General features: G+C 47.2%; 1 protein-coding gene across 4 annotated transcripts; it reads right to left on the bottom strand.

Annotated features, from left to right (window-relative positions):
- Nucleotides 1-376: 376 nt before the first annotated feature.
- Nucleotides 377-24,625, bottom strand: TRIM26 (tripartite motif containing 26). Of its 4 annotated transcripts, XM_037046006.1 has the most exons (10): nucleotides 23,055-24,623; nucleotides 22,182-22,429; nucleotides 18,675-18,743; nucleotides 10,324-10,805; nucleotides 10,054-10,149; nucleotides 8,614-8,844; nucleotides 3,622-3,644; nucleotides 3,061-3,176; nucleotides 2,862-2,894; nucleotides 377-2,368 (listed from the first exon to the last, which is right to left on the bottom strand). In XM_037046006.1, exons 4-10 carry the CDS (start codon nucleotides 10,759-10,761, stop codon nucleotides 1,695-1,697), a joined length of 1,611 nt encoding a protein of 536 aa, XP_036901901.1. In that variant the 5' UTR covers nucleotides 10,762-10,805; nucleotides 18,675-18,743; nucleotides 22,182-22,429; nucleotides 23,055-24,623; the 3' UTR covers nucleotides 377-1,694. The 4 variants fall into 4 exon arrangements, with proteins under 4 accessions (XP_036901901.1, XP_036901905.1, XP_036901903.1 ...); XM_037046010.1 differs by lacking the exon at nucleotides 10,054-10,149 and having other exon boundaries at nucleotides 22,182-24,625; XM_037046008.1 differs by lacking the exon at nucleotides 18,675-18,743 and having other exon boundaries at nucleotides 22,182-24,623.
- Nucleotides 24,626-24,975: the final 350 nt, after the last annotated feature.

Raw genomic sequence — 24,975 nt, 5'->3', positions numbered from 1 at the left:
AAAAAAATCAGAACCAACAGGAAATGGTCAGACAGCGGTGTCAGGAGACAGACTGAATTTCTAGGCTATATTTCCTTTGGGGTACTGCTTATTTCCCAAAAAAAGGATTCGGGGAATGGTATGGTAGATAACACCCTCCCACTAGAGCTCCATCACAGACAAATGCCAGACCTTGGTGTTGGCTGGCCTAAGTCCCATGTGGGGTGTTTTGGGGTTTTCCAACAATGACAGCATGTATGAAGAACAGAAAGTAAAGTCACAGAGTTCTGAAGGACCCGGAAGAAAAGCCCTGGGCTACTGCTGTCAATGGAACCTCTGTAGTCACAGATCGAGAAGGCCTGGTGATAACTGAGTCATAATAAAATATACATAAATCTAGGCTGTCAACAAGATTTTATTGAGCACCTATTCTGCACCCAGCAGTGCACTAAGTGCCATGGAGAATACAAGAGAAATACCATATATGATGCCCACCCTCAAAGAGCTTACAGAACTACAGACAGAAGTCAGATGTTTGTGACTTGGGTAGCATGTAATATACACAGCATGCTGGCTACAGAAGCAGTGTGATGATCCATAGCAGCTGGGAGCAGGGCAGGGAGTGGCTGCAAGGTGGTCTGGCTGGAACAGGGAGGTGTGTTAACCTGGGGACACTAGGGGCTGGACAAAGGCTGCTATTCAGGCTGGGCCTATGGGCAGATTTACTTTAATTCCTCTCTTGACATGAAGCCCTGGCGGACTCGTGGACTCCTGCTGCCTTCCTTTCCTCTCCCACAGCCTGTCTTGCCCTCCCCAGACCCTCTACTAGGAAAATGATAGGGCCAGTATCTAGAGACCCTGCTGAAGAAAACTGTCAGAGCTTCCAAAGCAGGAGAGGCTTTGCTTGACTGGGTATCTGCCCCCTGGTGTTTTTAGATGGACTGAAAAGAACAAGATATTCTGGATTTTTTTAAAAAAAACCACCTCTCCTCACAAGGACTGATTATAACTGCCATCTAAAGCCACAGATTTTTAGACCATTCCCAAGACCACAGACTGCTGCAAGGGGCCCTGCCTTCTCAGACCTGGAACTTCACATACACAATCCTAATCTCAGAAGAGCATGGCCTCTGCTCTGGACCACTAGGAGACGACTTCTATTGGACTCCAGGTGCTTCACTCAAGTGCCAGGGAAGCCTCACTAGGTTTTCATTCCATTCATTTTCAGCCTATTCATACATGTTTCACTGAGCTGGGACAGCTCTGTTTTAAGTACTGGGGAAGGTAGCAAAGTGGATTTGCGTGAGAGGAAAGCTATGGATTTGGGGACAGCAAAATGGCTAGGGTGAAACAGTCCACTAATTTTTTCCAAAGACATCTGACATGGGGTGCTACACTGGGCAAGAAAATGCTGCCTGGCCTTTACTCTACAAAGAGAATGCAGGGCTGGGTCAAAGGCAGTGGGCAGGAGGAAGGGGGGAGCCCATGTGGACTTCAGGGATGGAAGTTTGCACAGGACCCCTAGAAGAGCAGGCCAAGGGAATGTGAGAGTGGAGCAGCAGCACTGAGTGAGGTCTCAGGGACCACGCTCACTGGGAAGGAGCCAGCAGAGGACTCAGGGTGCCTTCTCTTCTTTGATTCGAGCACCTCCTTCCCCCTTCAGTCCTGGAATTCCAAAAGCAGTGGTGGCGGGAGAGAGGCATCAGGCAGGGCGCTCAGGGTCTCAACAGGAGGCGTGTTCCAGGCCACTTGAGCCACAGGAAGGGGACCAGGCGCTGGGTGAATGTGGTAGTAAAGGTGTAGATGAGTTCTTGCGACTCTGCATTGGTGAAAGTCACGGTGCCCCCTTCATAATCCAGGGCAATGCCCACTCTCCGGGGCCACACTGCCAGGGAGAGCTCAGCCTCAGGGTTGGTGTTGGCCCAGATGCCCACAGAGGAGAGGCGCAGGGCCCATACCCCATCCTCTGGCTGCAGGGAGAGCTCTCCCTTCTTCTTCATTGAGTCTCTCGCCACACCCACCATGCAGCTTTCCAGAACTTCCTCCTCTTCTTCCTCTTCATCCCCCAAGGAGGACTCCTCATCCGTTTCCCAATCAGATCCATCCCCATAGACAGCCTCCTCTTCCTCTTCCTCCTCCTCCTCTTCCCAATCCTCCTCCTCATCCCTGTCTGTTTCATCCTCTGACCACCTCTCCCTCTCCACCTCCACTTCCCAGTAGACCTTGCCCCAGGTGAAGCCCTTACTGCCCAGCACTGCTGGCTCACAGTCAAACTGCTGGGGGTGCTGGTAAGCACTCTGGTACAAGCCACTGTTGTAGGTCACACACTTCCAGTCCTCTGACAGCTGCAGGTACCCACTAGCCGACTGTGGGTCCAGGGTCACACTCACTGTGGGAACAAAATGGGTAACAGTGTCACTAGTGCGCTGGAAGGGGCCACCAGTCTCTACAGTGTCCATGGCAGGGCTGCCACACTGCACAATCCCAGGGGGCCACTCACATCTTGGCCCACTTGCACAGGGCCCCTCAGAACATGTAGGATACAACCTGATGATAGGACCAAGAGGGACTGGCCTCAGGAGGCATGTGATCAGGCAGATAAGAAGAAACTAAGTCACTGTGAAGGGATTGGTTGTAGGACCTATGAGGCAAGAATAACCAAACACAGGGCGAGAAGGGCCAGACCACCACATGGCGGTCTCTCCTGCAGCTTGAAGAGTTGGTCAGAAAATGCAAGGGGGGCCTTGAGGTTAGCAGCTGGAAAATTCTCCTTGTGGCATAAGAGAAGGGACTCCCTGGGGCACCAGGGGACAGTCACAATCTCTATGAGAAGAGTATTCTTTATTTGAGGCAAATCCAGAAACAACCTTTTGGATACTCACTTGTTCTATATTCCAAGTTTCTCAGCAGCTTCCCTAGGGAGAAAAAAAGGAAAGCAATGACCCTCAAGCCCAGCAAATGTACAGGCTAATTTCTCATATAAACAGAGGCTCTCAGAGGACCAAGGTAGGAGAATGGGATCCTTCCTCAGAGTGCCAGTCTCACTCTGGGCCCACACCCCAAGGTTTTCCCCAACCTTACCCTGGAATTCTCTCAGGCCTCGCTGCAGACACAGGAGTTTCTCTGAGAATTCTCCTGTCCTTTTTTTAACCACTCGAGCAATGGGTTTCCCGAGCCAGAACTTCTTCCGTGGATATCTGGGAAGATGGCAGACATAACCTTAGCTCCTTTTGCATTTCTCTCAGTCCTCATGACAAATATGAAGGGGAGAGGGAAAAGTGTGATTGCCTCCCATCAGACAAAGAAATGGGTCCAAAGACACTAAGTGAACTGCAACCATCAGCAGACTCAACTTCCAGCACACTTTAGTTTACTGAGCCACCTTTCTGCCCTCGCCAACTGTCCCACCTCAGACAAGGAGAGCAGGCCAAGGAGTTAGAATCCCACAAAGAACTTGCTTCAGTGGACAGCAAATCTCCAGTTCAAGACTGTGTTCTTGTTTCCCAGGAGGAACCATGGTGTGAGCGCACCTTTGGCCCCATTTCTCCCCAGTAATTAAAATGGATCACGGTCAAGGAAAATGGAAAGGACACAGACACAGGAGAATGAGTGTGTCACAGTCCAAAGAGGAAGCTCTTTTACCTGTTCAAGAAGTCTCTGGTGTCCTAGAAGGGAAGAAAGCACAAGGATCAATGTGAATCAGACTTCACTCACCTGCAGCAACACTGTATCAGAGTCAGGGAAACAGTCCCTTCCTTATGCAGCTGATGTTCTAGTGACAGTTTTGGATAAAAGGATAACAACAGCGCCCTGGCTGGTGTGGCTGAGTGGATTGAGCACAAGCCTGCGAACCAGAGGATTGGGGTTCGATTCCCAGTCAGGGCACATGCCTGGGTTGCACGCCAGTTCCCTGCAGGCCATTTCCCAGCAGGGGACGCACAAAAGGCAATCATACATTGATACTTCTCTCCCTCTCTCCTTCCCCACTAAAGATATATAAATAAAATCTTTTTAAAAAGTATGGAGATATTTAAAAACAAAAAAAAGAGTAACAACAGCAACAAAAATATGACAGAGCAAACTGTGTGGGGGGATACAGGGCATAGATGATAGGACCAACTTCTCCGTGATGACATTTGTGCTTATAGTTGAAAGAGAAAAGTGCTGGCCAAGTGAAGAATGAGGTGGAAAAGGGCTTGGCAAAGGAGGCAAGGCCAGGTCATGCAATGCTGAGCAGGCACAGCAGGGACTTGAAATTTCATTCAATATGTAGCAGTAAAGCACCAAAGGGAGGCTTTCATGTGGCTATGACTTCCAGCATCCCCTTCCTTCCTTTTAATAATAGAACTCCACAAAAAACTACATTTCCCAGATTCACTTGTAACCAGGTCTGGTCAAGGACTAAGCTCCAACCAATGGGATGTAAAAGGAAGCATTGACTACAATTTGGGAGCCATGTCCTTTAAAAAAAGAAAATTGCTTCCTACTTCATCTTTTTCCTTGGCTGAATTTTTTTACAGGTGTTTTGTTTTTGTTTTTAAATATTTTATTTATTTATCTTTAGAGGGGAAGGGAAGGAGAGGAGAGAAATATCAATGTATGGTTGCCTCTTGTGGGTCCCCTGCTGGGAACTAGCCTACAACCCAGGCACGTCCCCTGACTAGGAATCAAACCCGCGACCCTTTTGTTCACAGCCCAGCACACAATCCATGGAGCCACACTAGCCAGGGCTCCTTGGCTGAATTTTAGATATGGTGGTGGTGAGCCCAACTTTGAATACACAGCTGAGGACAATATCCCCTGAAGTTAGTGAAACCAGATAGCAGTAACCTGGTTCTCTGCTGACTTCAGAGACAGCTGCCCTGATAGCTCCAGACTCTCCAACTCTGAATTACTGAAAGTCAAATAATCTTGTTTTGTTCAGGTCATTTTACTTGAGCAGCTGGCCCAAATCCTGAGTTCTTGAGAGCATCAGTTGAGGGAGGCAATGTGAACATGGGGGCCAGTCTGCAGGCTGCTGCTGTGGGCCAGGTGAAGAATGAAAATGGCCTGGAGCTGCAGCAGCAGTAGAGACTGAGAACCAGGTATGTTTGAGACATACCTGACTAGACACAGCTATGAAGGATAATCAAGGATGAGTCCTGGCTTGAGTTGAAGGGAAAACAGTGCTACCATGTGTGTAATGGGGACATAATACAATGGAGAGGGGGTTCTTGTGAAATGCTGGTTATTTCCCTCTTGTGAGTCTAAAGACTCTGTAACACTCTATATCAAGTTTTGCATTCCTTTCACTCATTCACAAATATTAATTGCTTCCTACATACCAGGCATTGCTCTAGAAGCCTGGAATATAGATAGCAGTCAAGAAAAAAAGATAATTGGGTTGGCCAAAAAGTTCATTTTCTCTGTAAGATGGCTCTAGTAGTGCTTAGATGTCTTTAACTTCATTTGAAGCAATTTTGTTAGATTGTACTGTGACAGCTATCATAAGAGTGTGAATTAAAATAATCACAACTGGTGAATTTTTGTGTAGCCACTTTAATATTGAAGGCGAAAGAATACATACAACATTTTTGCCATATCATGCTTTATTATTTCAAGAAAGACAAAAACACAACTAAAATGCAAATAAAACAGATTTGTGCAGTCTGGCTGGTATGGCTCAGTGGATTGAATGCTGGCCTGAGAACTAAGGGGTTGCCAGTTCGATTCCCAGTCAGGGCACATGCCTGGGTTGCGGGCCAGGTCCCCTGTGGGAGGTCATGCAAGAGGCAACCACACACTGATGTTTCTCTCCCTCTTTCTCCCTCCCTTCCCCTCTCCAAAAATAAATGAAAATCTTTTTAAAAAAAAGATTTGTGCAGTGTTTGGAGAAGGTGCTGTGATTGACTGAATATGTCAAAAGTGGTTTGCAATGTTTCATGCTGGAAACTTCTCACTGGACGATGCTCCAGTCGGGTAGACCAGCTGGAGTTGACAGCGGTCAGACTAAGACATTAACTGAGAACGACCCACGTTACACCATGTGGGAGATAGCCGACATGCTCAAAATATCCAAATCAATAAAGTTATTAACAATAATGAAAAATGTGCCTTTTATTTTCCAAAAAGAAAAGCTAACAGATTTTTTGGCCAGCCCAATACAAATCTCTACCCTTGTTAGAGCTGACCTTGTAGTAGGGGAAGCAGTCAGCAAACAGTCAACAAAACAAATATATTATATTATAGAAATACCTGAGGGTTACAGGAAGAAGAAGGAGGAGAGTTAAGGGGAACAGGGTAGGGGTGAGGTTGGGGAATCAAATGAAATCACCAAGCTGTGCCTGCTGGTGACTGTTTCAGAGAAGTCCCAGGAAGAGGTGGGTTTTGCTGCAGGGCTGCATCCTGCTCCTACCAGGAAGGAACTGACCAAAGGTGTTTGAGTTTCTGGCAAATTCTTCTGATCTGTCCCTCAAAACAAGTTAACTCCAAGCCAGCTTGAGGACTGGGGGACAAGTGTGAAGCAGTGTGTGCCAACCAGCCTGCAGAGATACAGTCTGCAGTGATATAAAAGAGCAAATACATGGGCAGTGAGAATTGTCTAAGGGAAAACGGGTTCAGTGACCCAGAGAGAGAGGGACCCAGAGACCAGAGCAGGAACACTTTTTCCAAAGGACACAGAAGGGGGAGCCTGGGGAAGCAAGGCAACCTGAAGCCACACCCAGGCCTCCACCCAGGCTTCTGGGGCTACTCTGTAACAGGAAACAAACATGGCACGCTGGGGTGGGCAAACACCTAGGCACTAACAAAGAGCACTCATGAAGGGGCTCTTCACAGTCAAGGAGGCAACCAACAGTGGGAAAGGCAGAGGTGTGAGCAGCCACCCAACCCTGCAAGGCCTGTCTAGGGCTGACCTGGAGAGGATGTCAGTGTCTCTTCAGCCACTCCTATCTGCCTGTCCCCTTCCACATCCTCACACAATTCCCACTCCAGAGATCTTCCTTTCCTTTTCCATCCCTTTTGTCAAAGGGTCTATTTTACATATTTTTGTCCAGCTGCTTCCCACTCATCGATATTTCTCTACTAGACTTTTGGATCAGAGCCCCTATCTCAATAGGATCTCATTTTTATTGTCCATTGACATTCAATGATAATCTCTGGAAAAAATATTAATGACAATTAAGGAGTTAGCTGTCCAGTTCCCTTGCAGCAAAATCAAAACAAACAGACAAAACCCACCAGTACAACACTTCACGTATTAGTTTTAAGCAGACACCCAACTCTCTCTCTTCTCTGACACCTACCTCAGGGAAGTCTTCAATCTGAGTCATCTTGCAGGCACTGAAGGCTGGGCCTCCACTGGCCCACGCAGCTCCTTTGAGTAGAATGGCGGTGAGAGGCTCACCTCAGGGCACACACAACTATATGTCAACCCACCAGCACCCCATCACATCCCTCTGCACATCCACCAGTGGTGGCCAGAGGAAAGTAAGGATGCCTGTCCCTGAACAGGGAGGAGAAGAGGAGGTGGGGAAAGGGAGGGACAGCAAGTGACCCAGTCAGAGTCTGAGAGATGTGAAGGCACAGAATACATGGGCAGGAAACATGGAACGAGAAAAACACGCTATATAAAATGAGAAAAAAGAAGAGTAAGAGTACAGAGACCTGGGAGTGAGGACACGGGGCTGGAGCTTTGACTGACTCCTGACCTGCCCCATGGCCTAGGACAGACCCCTTCCACTCTCTGGCCTTCGGCGACTTCATCAGTGTGGGACTGCACTGCAAGCATTTTAAAATCCTTGCTACTACTAAGTCTGAATGCACAATGATGGAGAGGCAGGAGGAAGTCACCTGTGAGGTCTAGGCTGGCACAGAACCTTGGAGAATGAGCTCTGCCAGCTCTCTGCCAGCTACTGACTTGCTGTGCCACTGGATGGGGTAGCATTTATGCTACTGACAGGCCCAGGCACCGCAACCATACAAGTGGAGGAGAGCAGGAACTGAGCAGGTTCCTCTGCAGGCTGCTGAGCCCTGTGCAGCATGGTGAGACTTCCAGGAGGCTTCAGGAGGATGGACGTCTGGGGTCATTTCAATTTGGAGACCTGTTCTCCAGTCCAAGACTTTCCCTTTCTCAGCATTAAAGTTGTCTCCATCAGGAAGCATTCCAGAGGCAACTCACCTGCTTCCCATTTCCCTGAGGGTAATTCCACAATACCAGAGTCAACTTCGCCCTTCTGACTGACCCTATGGGTCCCCAAGAGAAGCTGCCAATTGGCCCTCCCTTAGCCACCCCCAACCTCTACAGCTGCATCTCCAGAACCATCAAGAGCTTCCATTGGACAGGTCTCACCCAGTGACTTGTTAGAAGACAGACTCATGATGATAGTGATGAGGATAGAAGATAATAATGAAGATCATAATAACCCCTTCCATTTTAATATTTTTGAATTTTTGTAGAAAATGTCCTTTTTGAAAGTGACACCATGCCAGTCATCTCATTTTATGCCCAAGAAACCAACAGAATATCAGTGGGAGGAGCAGAATTATCAGCCCCATGTTTCAGATGAGAAACAGAGGCCCCTAAAGAAAGTGACTCTTCTGAGGTCCTATAGGTTAGTGGCAGGGAGGGGCTCCCTGCCCAGGAAGGTCTCTCACCTTCATGAGCTCTGCTGCTGGCTGCTGCACCTTGCCCTCCAGCTCAGAGATGAGCCCTGCGAGCCGAGCAAGCTCCGAGATGCCCTTGCTGTTGTGCTTCTCCTGGCCCTCTGTAAGTTCCTGTTCCAGCCTCGCCAGTTGGCCTAACAGATGTTGCTCCCGCTCTTTCAGGAACTGGTGGCCCTGCTCAAACTCAGCCACGATGTGCTGCCTCTGGTCCTGGAGCTGCTTCTGCAGGTGGGAAGTGGGAAATGGCTGATGCCTCTGCCTTGTGGTGGGGAATCCCTCCAGAACCTGATGTTAGTGGTGCATAAGGCTGGCTCTTCTCCTATGGTTACCCCCACTCACATATTCTATAGTGTTCAGGCTGGGAGGCAGGGTGCTTTCAAGCATTCCTGGGCCAACCTGCCCTCCTTGAGGAAGAAAGTCCATGAGTCAGTTCAGTTCAACCAGCCACTGCAAGACTGTGACCTTAACTCCACAGACTGGTCAGTACATTATCTGTTCTAGGTAGACCACTATGTTCTGGGCTTTTTGAAGAACTGTGAGCTAACACATTTTTCTCTCCTGAACACCAATCTCTTTATGTCACCTCTTGCAGGAAGCCTACTTTTATCTTTTCAGCACCCCACTACATACAAAATATCTGTGTGTCCCATCCCTGGCACATAGGGCTATATCTTGCTCCATTACTGAGACTGTGCAAGGTTTGTGCTCAGGGACTATGACTCTTCCTGTCTCTTTAATTTCACTGCCAAGTCCAGGCTGGGATCTGGTCAGTGCCCTTGGTGTCTGGGTTGACTGAGGTTGGGCTACATTCACACACACAGGGACTAGAGACACTCCTCGAACTTGAGCTCTCTCCTGCTTCACTTTCTCCCTCTCCCAGGGCCCAATCACTCAAGGCCAGGCCTGGTCCCAAAATCCCTGCAATGACCACTTCACAAAGAAAACTGAAATCTGCTTTTCAGTTTTCCATCCTGATTCTATTTCTACGGAAGCATACAAGGTGCTATCTGTTCCCAAAGATGGGCAGCCAGCCACAAGTACAGGGCCCAGACAGCATCCTCAGTCATCCCCTCAGTTCTTATCCTGGAACCAGTGCCCTCCTTCTAAGCCCTCTGGCTACATACTGTCATAGGAATCATGTCTTTCTCCTCTTTGAAAGTAAGAATGGAGCCAGGCCTTCCTTAGTTCCCCTCACCTTGACTCCCTCACAGAGTTGGCCCTGCAGCTGAGGTGAGTTCCAGAGAAGGAGGGACCTTAGCTGACACCTAGGCAACCCACTCATTTGTCAGACCATGGCACAGGCCAAAGCCACAGAGCTCAGGCTGACAGGGCTGATCCATACACAGGCCTCCCACTGCATCTCTGCAAGCCCAGGATGTCCTGCTGCACCAGCCTGTTGTCTCCAAGCTGCCCCTTAACAGCCTCACTTACCAGTGCAGCCAGGAAGTCAGCTTCTCCCTTTGCCTGACAGCCCTGAATTCTGTCTCTGTCTCTCCTTAAAGTGCTCAGGTGGTTCAGGATTTGTTCCTATGGAAAGACAAGCAGTGGGGACAGGTGCATGCTCTGAGCTGGGGCAACAGAATGGACTCAGGATGAGTCCCTGGCCAGCTAGAAGCCTTCAGCAGGGTCTTGGCCAGGCCTGGTCTGGCCTCCAGATGGGTGCAGAGCACAGCCTCTTGGGGTTGAAGAGGCCTTACTTACCCTGTGGTGCTGGGCAGCCTTCTCCAACAGAATAGCTTTGTGAGGCCGATGTTCCTGGGACTCCCTGCATAGCACACACAGCAACTGCCCATCATCCTCACAGAAATAGTGCAGCTTCTCCCAGTGCCGCTCACACAGCTTCACGTCCTGCTGCTCCTGGGTTGCATCTGCCCACTGCCTGTCTTTGTCCACCTTCAGCCGCTCGATGTTCTCCACCAGGCTGGCCAGCTGCCACACAGGGCGGATGTTCTCCTTCTTAAAAGGCTTCTTGCAGAGGGGGCAGACAGGCTGCCCCCCCAAAATAGGGCGGATGTCAGTGGTGCAGCTGTGGCAGAAGACATGGCCACAGTCGATGGTGACAGGGTCCCGCAGGTAATCAAGGCAGATGGAGCAGGTCACCTCCTCCTCCAGACTCTGCAGTGATGCTGATATGGCCATGCTGTCCTTAGCTCAGATGGGTTTCTGTTCACTGGGGATCACTTCTGCTTTTTGGAGACCAGACATGGAAGTCAAGAACAGGCACGGCAGAGGGCAGAGGTGGCAACCTCACAAAGGGCACTGTAGCCCAGCAATCAGCAAACACTGACCAGCTCTTACAAGGCTCATGTATTAACAGAGTAAAAGCACCTTACTGACCACATAGTTCAACCCCCTCATTTTATAGATGAAGAAACTGGGGCACAGAGTGTGTGGCTTGGTAGAGTGGCAGGGAGAGATGTCTTGAGCCCAGGCTGTGGGGTTGGGAAAGCGGTCCTGCCTCAAGGGCTTTTCCTTCAATCAACCGATATACCAATTGTGATAATAAATACACACATCTACAATGTCAATCATGGAGCAAAGCTCTCAGATATGCAGGGCACAGGCTGCATAGCTATTCAGCTCCCCAGTAAGAAGACTCCTTCTGTTTAATCCTCCAGGTTTCAAAGACTAAGAGTATTGAGGTTCTTTACCAAGACTCAAGAAGCACCCACAGTATGAGTTCTGGTATTTTTGCTTCAGAGATGTTTCCTTGGCCTGTGCTGTGCTTTGGGTTTGGTTGAAGCCCCCAGGACAGCTACCAAGACAAAGCTGTCCCCAGGACAGCTCCTGGCTCCAGGGCAGCCTGCTGGCAGAGCACAAGCTGGCCATGTAGCTGGCCTGGCCATTCTGCTATCAACAATGGTGCACTGTCCCAGCTGGGCTTACAAATAAACCAATGTGCAAGAACACTAAGCTGGCTGTGACTACAATATGCTCCTGAGGGCTTGGCCCCCAGAGGGAGCACAGAAGATAAGCAGAGAGAATTTTCAGCCATCTACCTTTGCCACCCTGGCCCACTTCCTGACTCAGCAACTACCTCCTGGCCCTGATTCTCTGTGACAATAGAACTCTTTTAAATACTCTGAGCCTTACATAAAATGGGGAAGTGACACTTACCTTCAAGGTTTTCTAAGTGGGTTGAGTGAAAGAATTATGTTGAAAGTACTATGCATAAGCACAGTACACAGAAAGAAATCTAGGAAAAAACCCAGAACACACAGTTTCCAAACCCAGGAGTATTCAAAGCACCAGATGCAGAGTGGGGATGTAAAGTGGCAGCAAGAAAAGAAGCAAGGAGACCCAGCCATGGTGACACACACACTCCTCAGAGGTCAGGATGGGGAATTTGCTCCGCTGTGGATACTGAAGGCAACCAGAGTAGTTGCCAGGAAGACAGGCAACAGCAGGGCACATGGGCCACTTTAAGGCTAGAATGAAGCACCTGGAGCCAGAGGAAGTCAATGCTATTAAGGATTGTGTCCGGTGAACATCCATTGCAACAGAGCTCAGTGGCCTTCATGCTCTTTCACCGTAGTGACAAGAATAAGCTAAATATGACCCCCAGGCTCTAAAGACCCAAAGGAAAAACAAAGCAGGAACATTGCCTACTTCTTGAGGATCTAATAAAGTGATATATTTAAAAAATGCATTATAAATGTAAGGGACTATCATACTGCCAACAATAAACTCCACTAGACGCTCTGATGGAGTTAGAGCAGTATGACTTTTAAGATGTAATGAGTGTGGAAAACAAAGTTCAAATAAACGGGTCAGAGGTTGAGTAATTTAACTGGGAAATTAGGTAATAAAATATTTAGAAGGATACTAAGGCTGATAAAAATCTGAGGAACTGCCTGGACCAGCTCCCTGGTTTGCCTATTGAGGGAATGAGCTGTAACAAACACAAAGGGCTGGAAAGAGGGGACTCTTCCGGCTTTGGAGTCCATCACCAAGTAACTGTGTTGAGGGCTTAGAAGGTTAAAAGCTTAAGTTGTTTCCTCTGCTGTTGGGATGGCATGAGCTATCACTGGGGGGCTGGGAAATTTCATTCTCCTGCAACTACCCAGAGGGACAAAAGAACTATGAAGAGCTCATCTACAGCTCCCATTCACACAAACCTGACAGGTACTTTCCTCTTTTAGAGCAGGAATCCTAAACCCAGGAGCCATGCTGGGCTCTGATGCATCTTTAAACACCTAAAACTGTATGACTGCACATGTAATCGAAAAATAGAATTGTGTAGGGATTACAGAAGAACACTGGTAAATAAGTGCAGTGGGGGACAATAGATTAGAGAAACACCATTTTGCAATTTCATTATAAGACAAGCAATGTCAATGAATGCTAAAACCTGTGGTGAAGGTGTTGAGGATAGTCCCATGGAACCAAAGTACCTCCCCTTGGGTTACTTTCTAATGTACCTTGATAAGGGAGAGATCTATGATCACCTTAACCAGCAATCAAACCCAGCATTACTGACAGAAGGACAACCTAGCACATGCTTCCGGATATGGAACCATATGAATTACACATCACCTTTGAAGTGGTCCTGCCACAAATGTTTGAGTTAAATGAATCAAATCAAGCCTTTACACCTAACTTCCAGTTTACAGAAAATGTGAGAAAAGGAGGAATGAGCCAAACCACACCATGAGGAAACAATCAGATAAATGCAGAAAACAGGACATCCCACAAGATAACTGGCCTGGTCTTTTAAAAAAGTCAATGTCATAAAAAATAACAAAGGACTTTTATTGATTTAGAAAGACTAAAGAAATATAACAGCCAAATGCAAAAACTTTGATTGGCTCTTTTTTTAAAAAAGCTATAAAAACAGTTTTTGAACAATTAAGGAAATTTGACAAAGGTGTAGATATTACATCATATTATAAAGTTATTGTTTATATTTAAAATGGCAGCTCTGCCAGCTGATAGGTTGGTCAATTGCTTGAAGAACATCACCATGATGATGTCATTGCTCCTCACCCAATGGTTCGTCAGCCAAAGGGACCAGATAATTTGATGGGACTTGGTGAACGAAGCAAGATCCGTCAAGCTGGTCTCATTGACTAAGCACATCCACAAAGCACATCATTAACCTGCTATGATCAAGCTGGGGAGACTCTGGTGAAGGGTCTGAATATCTCCCTCTTCATCCTTCCCCAAAATCTGGAATACTTATTCAATTGAGCTATTACACCAGTCTTAACACCTTCCTCAAGCTATGTTTAAAAAAATAAATTTAAGAAAACCCAATACATAAATAATTTAAATAGTATTTATTAAGACTGTGAGAATGTGCATGTTTAGGCAATGCATGCTGCAATCAATACTTAGGGCTGCGTGACTACAACTTCTATGTGGTTCAACAAAAACAACAAGTTAGAAAAAGGTTCTAGGGCAGGAGCTACAGTTTTCTATCAAGGGTCTGTAACTACCAAAGATGTTGAAAATCACTAATAGAGAGACCATGGTACTTGACAACTTGTAAAAGCTCAAGGCATATGTGTGAAGCCATGAATGGATTCGGAAGAACTGCAGACAAAGCTACCTGTACAGCACCATCTAAGAGTCTACAATAACCAGACAAAGGAGATGAACAAAATGTGTTTCCATTTTTATGCTCAAGTCCATCACTGGGCTATACAGATCCCACCTTGAACATGTTATAGCATACACTGAAAGATGACTCAGTGCATTGGTGAAAATATATTAGACCTAAGTGTCAATCTCTGGGTGGACAATCCAGGTTCAAGTTTAGGCTCTGCAACCCAAAAACCAGGTGACTAACAGCTTCTTTGAGACAGCATTTATTTAGGACCCATCTTATTGCCATTTATACATCTTATGTTATTTAGTGCTCAGGATGCTCTTCCTAAGGAAGCTGAGGATCAGTGGGATAAGAAACTTGCCCAAGAGCAAATGGCTAGGAAGCGGTGTCTGGTGCCGATGCCTTGGCCATCCAGGACTCTGCTCCTAACCCAGGCAAACTGTTGAAGGCGTCTAATAGCAGCTCCAGTGTCAGGAAGCTTGGATGTCACCTATATGGAAGGGCTCTGTAAGCTGCAGAGTGCTGACAACAGTAAAGGGGCACATGTTACTGCTGATGCTGACCTAAGCACTTCATCTTGAATGACAGGAAACAGGATTAGAATGCAGCAGACATGGCAGATCAGAATAGAGGTTCACCACCCCATACCCAGTCCTTTCAGGTCCAATGGAAAACTGACCCTCTACAAAAACTTCCCCAACTAACCACACTCCCAATTGATTGTGCCCCATCATTTATGCCTCCAGTATATTTTGATTATCTCAATGATCAGTGAGTTTCCACAATAATGGGTAAAATGATTCTGTCCACTCCTGGTTCTTGGGCAGACAGAAACCACAAAAGCCAGAGCTGGAAAAAAGCCTCAGAGAGGATGCAGTCCATTCCACACCTTTTACCCAAATGAGAATTCTGAAATTCTTGGCTCCAGGGCAGCAGGTCTTCTGTTCCCTTCAATAAACCAGAAGCTGGTTGTGACTAGGCAGAACCAGGCAGAACTGGAGACACTCCCTACCCTTCTGAGTTCCGCTCTCCCCTGGAGTCCTGGATCTCATATACACCTCCTGGGCATATGTCAAAAGAATGGCTGAGGGGGCACCGTAATTTCCTGTAGCACATTTCAGGATGTGGGTGCCATGTACAGTTTGAGGCTGTGAGAACCACTGTGAGCTGCAAACAAGTGGAGGGAAACATGGCCAGGAATGCCCACACCTGAGGGCAGACGACTACGCTTCACACCCCACTCCTGCCCGGACAAATTCCAGAAGGAAAGAATCAGAACTGTGGTCCCTTACTTCTTAACAGCTGCCAACTTCTGCCCTAGCGGTTGCTATACTCTCCCTTAACTGTTTGTGGCCTCTGCCATCCCACACCTTCCTCCCTGCCTCCTGCTGCCTTGGGCTCCTACACACCACAGAAAGGAACCCTAGAAGACACTAAATCCCAGACATGGACTACAAGGCACACAGAATTGAGTGGAAGGCCTGTATTTGTATCCCAGACTCCAGGTGCTTCTCAAGCCCATTCTGTGGTTCCAAACAAGAGCCCCTTCTTCCTTGTAATCCCAAAGCACTTGGCTGAGAGCTCTATGCCCATAGAAACCCCATTTAGAAGGCTCTCAGAGTCCCCAGTTAAGCTCCATTTCTTAATCTAAACAAATTCCCCTAAAAGTGAACTTCTGTGAAATACATCTAACAGACCCGCAGAGGACAGAATTCAAGACAACCAGAAAGTGATCTGGATCTGGACAATGCGGGAGGCAGGCACACCCCTCCCGGTGACACCAAAGGCCTGGACTCTCCAGACTTTAAACCGTGGCTGTGGCTGTGGGCTGGGCATGAGGCCATCTAAGGAGATGCCAGTTTTGTGAACAGTGCATTGCTGAGATCACACGTGGTTGGTTACTCTTCCCCACAGGGCTTAGCACCAATGGCGCTCTGGAGCATAGAGCAGGCTGAGACATACTTTGCCCAATGGCAATCCCCACCAGGCTCAGAGGTGTGTGGAGGCAACAGTCACCAGGGAAGGGAGGTAGATAGGACATGGCTTTAAAATGCCACTGAGGGTCTGATGTAGAAGGGTGGCATAACTCACCCAACAGGTTACTAGGTATGTACTGGGTGCCTACTATGTGCCAGGCACTGAAAATACAGCAGGGAACAAATACGAAAAAGTCCCTGTCCTCTCAGAGCTTAAATTTAGGGACATAATTGAGTAAACTTTTCTTTAGAAGCTGAAACCAGAGCTAATTGTGGGGATTATGCTACCTTCAAGGGTCTCCAATCTACTTAAACCTCCTCTCTCCATTGCTTTGTGCCTTCCTCTGGTCCTTCAAACAGACCCTTCCACGTGTTAAAATGCAACTATGTGCCCTGGCTAGTGTAGCTCAGTGGATTGAGCACCGGCCTGTGAACCAAAGGATCGTGGTTCGATTCCCTGGGCTGTGGGCCAGTTCCCAGCAGGGGACACACAAGAGGCAACCATACATTGATATTTTTCTTCCTCTCTCCTTCCCTTCCCCTGTAAAGATAAATAAAATCTTTTTTAAAAATGCAAGCATGCTCAGGTAACCACCCTGCTTAAAAATCCCTCACTGGCACACCATTACTCCAAGGATATAGTCAAATCTCCTTCCCAAGCCTTGTGAGGCCCCAGATCCTCAAGGACCAGCCTTTGTCCCAGGCACATTTTCTGCCACTTCCCACCTCAAACTCCACCCCACAGGAAAACTAAACCCAATTCCAAGCCTCAAAATGCACCACACTCTTTCCTTCCTGAGCCCTTCACAAATGCTATAACCTCTGTAGAGAGCACCGTTCCTTTTCTGCTTAGCAAACCCCTTTTCCAACTTGAAGTCTCAACTGAAAGCTACCTCCTCTAACAAATCTTTCTTTTACAGCCAGAGAGCACCCCACACTGCACAATGTACTTCTCTGCGCAAGTCTTAACTTATTTAATGCCAGCTTTTCCCAAACCACAGAGACTATGTCTGCCTTACCCAGAATCTAGTGCAGTGCTACAGAGAGGAAACGGATTGAGGATGTGGAGAAAGTGGGTGAAGCCCAGGCACAGACGACCCACAAAATGGTTCCCTAGTGTCTGAGAACCTGTGCAAATAGTCTTAGCCATGTGTCCTTTCTCTCTGGCAAGGTGGTAACCAACTAGAGAGGTGATTTCTTCATACTCCCCAAAGAAGCAAGAGGATTCACCACCAGTGACAAAACCCAAGGTTTGGCTCCAGGAACAGAAAGAAAGCCAGGGAGGAGGAAATGGCTACTGAGATATATACCAGAGTAGTGTGATAATCGCTCTTCCCTCTCCTTTAGTTTTATACCTACATATGCAAAGAGTTCACTTTCCTCATTTTAAGCTTCAGAATAGAATCGCATTGCAACTTGGGTCCTGACTGGTGTGATTCAGGGGGTTGGGCATCATCCCGTAGACCATAAAGTCACCAGCTCAATTTCCAGTCCAAGTTGCAAGGCCAGGTCCCCAGTTGGGGGTGTGAAAGGCAACTGATCACATTTCTCTTGCACATCAATGGTTCTCTCCCTGTCTTTCTCCCTCTCCTCCCCTCTCTAAGAATAAATAAAATAAAATCTTAACAAAAAAAACACTGCATTTTTGGAGGGGAACTAACAACATCATGTTTGTGAGGTTCAGTCACAAACCTTTGTGAGTTGCTTTTGTTCATTTTCATTGCTTTATGACTACAGAATTCTTCTACTGGCATAATCTATTTCTGATGGCCATCTAGGTTGCTTCCAGTTTGGGACAATTACAAACACTGCTCATTTCTGCCTAGTACACACAGGCAAGTATATGCAGCCTTGACTAGCTCAGGATGAGCTGTTTCCAAACTGTCTGTAACAGTGCACATCCCCACCAGCAGGCAAGGAGCACTCACACTGCTCCACAGCCACACCCACATCTGGTATTGTTATCTTTTACGTTTCTGCCAATCTAGTGCAATGGGAAATAGAATCCCACTGTGTATATGTGTAACACTTTAAAAAAAAAAAAAGGAAAGAGAAAGAAATCACACAAGAAAGGCCCAGTAATAGGCCATGGAATCCTGTAAGCTGGCGCTGCTTGATCCAACTAGGAAGTGCTGTAAATGTTTATCTTTTGGGAAGAGGGGTCCAGCCAGCCTCCATTCTTCCAGTCCCTTTCTGGGGATCATATGCTGCAGGCAAAGTTCTTCCTCAGTTCAAGAGTGGAGCAAGAGAATTAGTCTTAAGCCCCTCTGGCTACAGTGCTTGCTTCAGGGATGAGAATATGACTCATTACAGCCAGTCACAAGGGGACCTAGTTGAGTTACAGGGGGAAAAAAGATTCTTGTGCTTTCTCAAGAACTTGCAAGAGCTGATGTCATATGGTTAGCAGCTGCTAGAGCAATTTTATTAACCAGACGGTTAACCTATTTGAGAATGAGGCCAACCCAGGGGTGAAATGAAAGATACCAGGTCCATCATGTATTAAGCTGTGCCTGAATCTACCCTACCGTTGAATTTTTCTGTCACAGGAACCAGTAAATATCCTCTTTGCACAGCCAGCTTGGTTTATCTGTCATCTGAAAAGAAAAAGAAAAAAAGAATCCTGAGAAAGTTATTCTAGGTTACTAAACTGGAATATACAAAGAACTTGTACAGAAAAATGAGCTTATTTACCTACACAACAGTCTTGTAAAAAGGCACATACCAATTGGCAGTTCTCTCTCTGGCACTCACCTAAAGACTACAACCTGCCAGGCCTTGACAGATCCCCAAATGCTCTCAGCCACCATGGGCCCTCCCCACAGCGCATAGAAATTCTGAGTGACGAAGCACAGGCAGAATCTTTTCCCACCCCACCTGCCATTCTAACTAAACCCTAAAGTGAAAAGTTCTGTGTTAGGAATAAAATCTGGAGTTTCACCTACCCTCCACAACTCTGCTATTCAGCCTGGGACTAGATTTCTTGACCTTTCTGGGTCACAATATCACCACAAAGATATGGGAGTGGGAGGGAATACCCAGGCCGTTCAGAAGTGTGAAATAATAAAATATATATATATTGGCCTCTGTCTTTGTTCCTGGCACAAAGCTCCTAAAACTGTTATCATTTCCTAGGTGGTAAGAGCACTAACAGCAGATTTTGTTCTTTTGAGGCATCTTTGGGTGGATTCCTGGGTGGGTCCTGATCACCCAAAAGACCAAACCAGCCCTGGTAAGAGTGGCTCAGTTGGAGTGTCCTCCATAAACCAAAAGGTCACAGGTTCAATTCCTGGCCAGGGCACATACCTAAGGGGCACATAACAAGGTGCAACTGATCAATGTTTCTCTCTCATTGGTGTTTTTCTCTCTCTCCCTCTCTCTCTAAACAGTAACAGGAAACATGTCCTCAAGTGAGGATTTTTTTTAAAAAAGACCAAGCTATGATTAGAAGCTTGGAATTTTCAGCCCCATCTCCCTATTTCAACAGAGGAGAAAGGGACTATAAACGACGTTATAATCAATCATGCCTCCTTAAGCCTCCTTAAACTCCCCATCGTACAGGGTTCGTGGAGCCTTCAGGTGGGTGAACACATTCAAAGAGGGAATGTGATGCACTCCAACTTCACAGGGACAAAAGCTCCTATACTCAGGACCCTCCTAGACCTTGCCCTATATAACCCTTCATCTGGCTGTTCATCTGAATCCTTATCATATCTTTAAATAAACTGGTAAATATTAGTAAGTGTTGGACTGAGTTTTTCTATCACAACAGGACAAACTGAAGTAAAGGCCTGACAAGTACACAGGCATATTTAATGTACAACATAAAGTCAGTGTTATTATTAAGTGCAATCAGAGTACACTAAACATAGCCAAAATCTTTGGGTCAGGTACAATGTTTTATTGTGCTAATGTTTGACAATTTGGCTATCAAACAAACAAAAAAAGCCAGTTTTATCAAATTATTTTTCTCAAGATCATAAATGGAGTCAGTGAACTCAGCACAGGTAAGGTGGAACTAGTCTAACCATTCACTCCATGAAGGAAGGATCTAATTACATTTGGTCAAAGGACCAAATGTAATTTGGTCAAATGTAATTTGGACCAAATGTAATTTGGTCAAAGGACCAAATGTAATTTCAACCCCTTAACAGTTAAGGAGTAGTTACATTTATACAATCCTAAAATTATTTCAGCCCTTTGAAGGCAACCTTGAGGCTGATGTGGCCCCTGGCAAAAATGAGTTTGACACCCCAGATCTAAGCCATCAGACATGGAGTTGCCATTTTTCATTAAATTTGATAACTATGTCACATTCTGTATCTCTGAAATCAGTGTGATCAATGGCATGTCACAGTTTGGCAAGACATTAAATAACTGATGGCATCTTAGATTTGGTGAAATGTGCTGCCAGGGTTAGGTAACACACAGGTCTCACTACATTACTCCAGTGTTTCAAAACTCCTGAATGAGCTCAAAGCTGCACAGCAGAGCACACAGGCTCCTTATCATCTGGCCCCCGAGTTAATCATTCAGCCTACAACCCGCTTGCTAGATACAGTGAACCAGGAACACAGGCCCTTCCTCACAGCCCTCGACCCCCATCCCTTGCCCTTGTACATGTTCTTTTCTCAGTTCCAGCTCATCAGGTATGCCCTCTCATCTCTGAAGTACTTCCTTGAATAAGTTAATAAAGCAGAAGATAGAGACAAATTTCCAATGCAAAAGAACTTCAAATAATATGACCATACATGTCCTTAAGGAGGGGAAATATACTTCCCATGCCTTAGGTATAGGCTCTTGGACTACTGGACATAGTTAGACTATTTTCCAAAGAGTATATAATATGGGGGTGGGGGAGGGTGGAGAGAATGGAGTAACTTCACAGAGAAACCTGACAATCAGTATCTCAGCCAAGTGCTCAAGATAACCCTCAGGTCATAAATTAAGCTGATCATTTGTACCTTTGATAAAATGTGAAGTGATGAAAATGACAAAGTACCTATTAGCTCTGGGATGCCAATAACCCATAAGCCCACTCTTAGGAGAAAAACAGACAAATTCCAGTAGAAGAGCATCCTATAACATACATGACCAGTGTTCCTCAAAACTGCCAAGGTCTCCAAAAACAAGGAAAGTCTGTAAAACTGCCACAGCCAAGAGGAGCATAAGGAGATGTGGGAATTAAATGTGATGTGGTGTCCTAGATGGGATTCAGGAACAGAAAAAGTACTAAGGTAAAAACTAAGGAAACTTGAATATTATGGACTTTGGTCAATAATAATGTACCAATATTGGTTCATTAATTGTAACATTTGTGCCCTACTATAATGTAAGGTGTTAATAAAAGAGGGAAAGATTTGGGGTATATGGGGACTCTGTACTCGCCTCACAATTTTTCTGTAAATCTACAACTGTTCTAAAAAATAAGGTCTACTTTTTTAAAAACTGATTAAACTTGGGGAAATACATTCCAGGGATTATGACTTTGGCTATCAGTTCAACAGAAGGCTCCAGCAGGGGCCCTGATATTTGTTGCATGTATGAAGGGCTGACTGTCCTTCTATCATCTGAAGAAGCACAAATTGTTGTGGTATCAAAACTGAAATGTACTGAGAATTTGGAAGTGTTTGCCGCCCATCTGCTCCAAAATTGGGAGGAAAAAAACGTTAGGAAAAATACTAATGCGCTAATAGGCTGAAAGAGGGAGGAGATACATAGCTCCAAGTACCCGTGACTAAACCAGTTTATTCAGACCAAAAGGGGGGAAAAAGGAAATTAAAGAAAATACGACTTTGGTTGTGTTGAGGGACAGACAATCTGCTTGGCTCCAAGCAACCAGAGTACCATGGGGACCCGCTTCCTTCTGGCTCTGCCTACAAGGAGTATGCGTTAGGCACTTGACAGCAAGGAAGACACGCAGGCAGGTTAGGCCAGGAGGACGCGGCGGACCTCACCCTCTCCCGACCCTTCCAGACCGGGGCGCGCAAGTAACGGCCGCTTTGCTGCATTTCTCATCCTATACCCCTACTCACCGGTGCAGAGCTCCGTGCCGCAAGTCCGAGGCTGGCCGACCTTGTCTCCCAGGGTGGTTAGACCCGGGTTGTGAGGGTAACCTCCCAGTAACCTTCCAGTTCTTCCGAGCCTTCCTCCGAGATTTCTGCCGGACCAGCGCCCGGATTGGCCCCTGCTGAACACCACCTGCCAATGGGAACCTCAGACTCTTCTACGTTACTGATCATTCGGCAAGTCCCTCGGCCACTGCCGGGGGTGGGACAGCAAGCTCGAGAAAAGGAAACTGAAATCAAGCTTTCTCGCAGCCGGAGCCCCAGTGCGAGCCAGCATGGCCTAATGAGCCCTTTTGTGGGACTCTGGGATACCCGAGCCTCCTTCCCTCTGGCCATGACCCTGCACCTCCCAATTCTCAACACCCCCACCCCCACCCCCGGCTTATCAGGGTCGATGGACGACGCTTTGTGGCTAAGTGGCTCTCCCCAGATGCTCCATAAAATAGGACTCCCTGCCCCTACATGGCCTAAATTTGCTTCCCAGTTTGATCCTGCTAAGCAGGATCTTAGCAAGCAAATATTCTCAGTGGACTATTTGCAAAAATTATCATTTCTGAAGTGCCTACGATGAGTAAGGGGCTTTACATAAAAAGTCCTCAAACCAGGCCCACATTAATGTCCCCATTGGAAAGAAGGAAAACTGAGGTTCCAACAAATTAGGGGCCTGAGTATGGCTTTGTGGACCAGATGCCCTCTCAGCTCGGCATTCAGAGATCACCGAACCTGCAAAGCGGGCCGGGACTCCGGTTCCCAGGGTCCTAGGGAAGGTTTCCAGAGGCTCCCGCATCCCCAAAGCCCCTGGCATGAAAGTAACCATCTAGAAGTTCCAGGCTGCCCAACCTGCATTCTCTTCCTTCTTGCTTGCAGCCACTGCACGCAGTCGAGTGGCATACAATCCCCTTGGCAGCCGTTGCTGTATTCCAGGCACCGCCGCATTAAAATACCCGCGTCTCCCCAAGCTGGCAGGGCTCTCAGCGTTTACCCGCTTCGCTGAGCTGGGGGAAGAGGCGGTGAAGGTTCTCCAGCTCGGCCAGTTCCCAGCCTCTAAGGTTACTGGAGGGGAGATCCACCTTCTGGCTGATGTCGCTCTCCTAGGCGGGGTTAAGGAGGTAACTTGCAGATATTGGGGCTGGGGGATCTCTTTGCAACTGGGTGGGCTCACCTAAACCCCACCTGGCTTCCACTCCTCCCCCACAGGGGTGGAAGAATTTGAAGTGAATACTCGGTGCTTATTGTGTGATGATAGGGTGAGGTATTCAGAAGAAACCCATGGCCATGTTTTACACCCTGGTCTTTACCCCGGCCCTGCAGTCTTAACTCTTTGTCCAGGGTGTAACTCTCACAGTCCCTCTTCTCTAGGCAGGAAAGATTTGGACCTCACCCTATTAGCAGGAGTCTGGCAGGCTTGGGGTCTGGATGTTGTGTCAGCAACCCCTAGACTCTATAGCTTCCTGCTCTTTTAGTTGGTACTGTGGAAGAAAGCATGTTTAATATGCCCCTTAAATGGTGTTCTGCTACTAATCTGTTTTCTCCTAGCCTCTAGGAGGTACCTACCCCACCCACAGGCCATGCTGCACATCCTTCAGCAGTAGAGGTCTCTTTCCTTGCTTAAAATTCTCTCTTCCCAGACCACTTCAGAGAGACCGAACACTTGTGCAGGGCCTGAGGGATTGACATGACTGCCTTGCTTAGCTGGCTGACCTCCCTCTTGCCACCCCTCCTCAAACCCTGTGCTTCAGCTCCTCTGGTCTTGAAACACTCTGTCCTAGCCCCTTGCAATGGCTGTGCCCTCTTGTCAGTCATGTTGAAACAGGCTAGTCAGCCAGGACCAGGGACCAGGGAAACTGAGACAGATAAGTAAACAGCCAAGGAGTCTACAGCCATCCACTAAATCTAGAAATCCTATCTTCCTTAACCAAGGACACTTAGGAGTAAGTGGTTCACACTTCTCCCCAACTAGAAAGCACTTTAACTCACTCTACTCAGGGAGATGGCAGAAATCCAATTAGTGCCAATTGGGACAACCACATCCAAGGACAGATGAAGTTAAAGGGAATCAATCTCATTTTGGCACATCAACATAAAGATGGTAGATATTCAATTGAGAGCCTCCTCTAAAACATCCCCTAAACTCCCAGACTTTAAAAACCCTCAAAAAATGAAGGTCCCAGAACTCACTCTGCCTCTCTGAAGCATGCCCACACCATTCTTCCCTTTCAGGTGTGAATCTCCTAAACTCTAAGGGTCCCCACAAGACTTGTAACCAAGGGAGCAATGAACAGCAGCAGCTTGATGTTGGGAACCGCCCTTCCGGGTTTCAGAAACTGTAACCTCCCTATGGCTAAGGCTGAGTGAGAGACCTTTGAGACCCTAAGCCACTAAGGAGACGAAGCTTGTATCTCCATGGCAGGAGCACCACCTCCGACAACTTAACTTCACCCTGCCTGGCCCCCAGTGCATGACCAGTTAGCCAATGACGGGTAAGATTCCTTAAGGGAGGGATGACCTAAGACAGGCATGATCATGAGGGGGCCCTAAGGGAAGGACTTGGGGGGCAATGGAGAAAGAGGGTGATGGACCCTCACCCCTCGGCTTTGACATAGCCCGAGTCCTCATTCTGTCTGCTATGTCTCCTAATCTCTTGGCTGCCTTACTTCCCCTGCTCCACCTAAACCTGAAACAATATTGGAGGTGGGTGCGGCCCTGTGCTGGAAAGGGTGGATTCCCTGGGGGCAATCAGGCCTAAGGAAGAGTGTATGAA

Source organism: Sturnira hondurensis, unplaced genomic scaffold, assembly GCF_014824575.4.
Source record: "Sturnira hondurensis isolate 20B ecotype Veracruz unplaced genomic scaffold, ASM1482457v3 Scaffold0004751, whole genome shotgun sequence".
Classification (NCBI taxonomy): domain Eukaryota; kingdom Metazoa; phylum Chordata; class Mammalia; order Chiroptera; family Phyllostomidae; genus Sturnira; species Sturnira hondurensis.
Note: the sequence above shows the minus strand (reverse complement) of the source record. Positions and strands in the feature narration are given on the sequence as shown.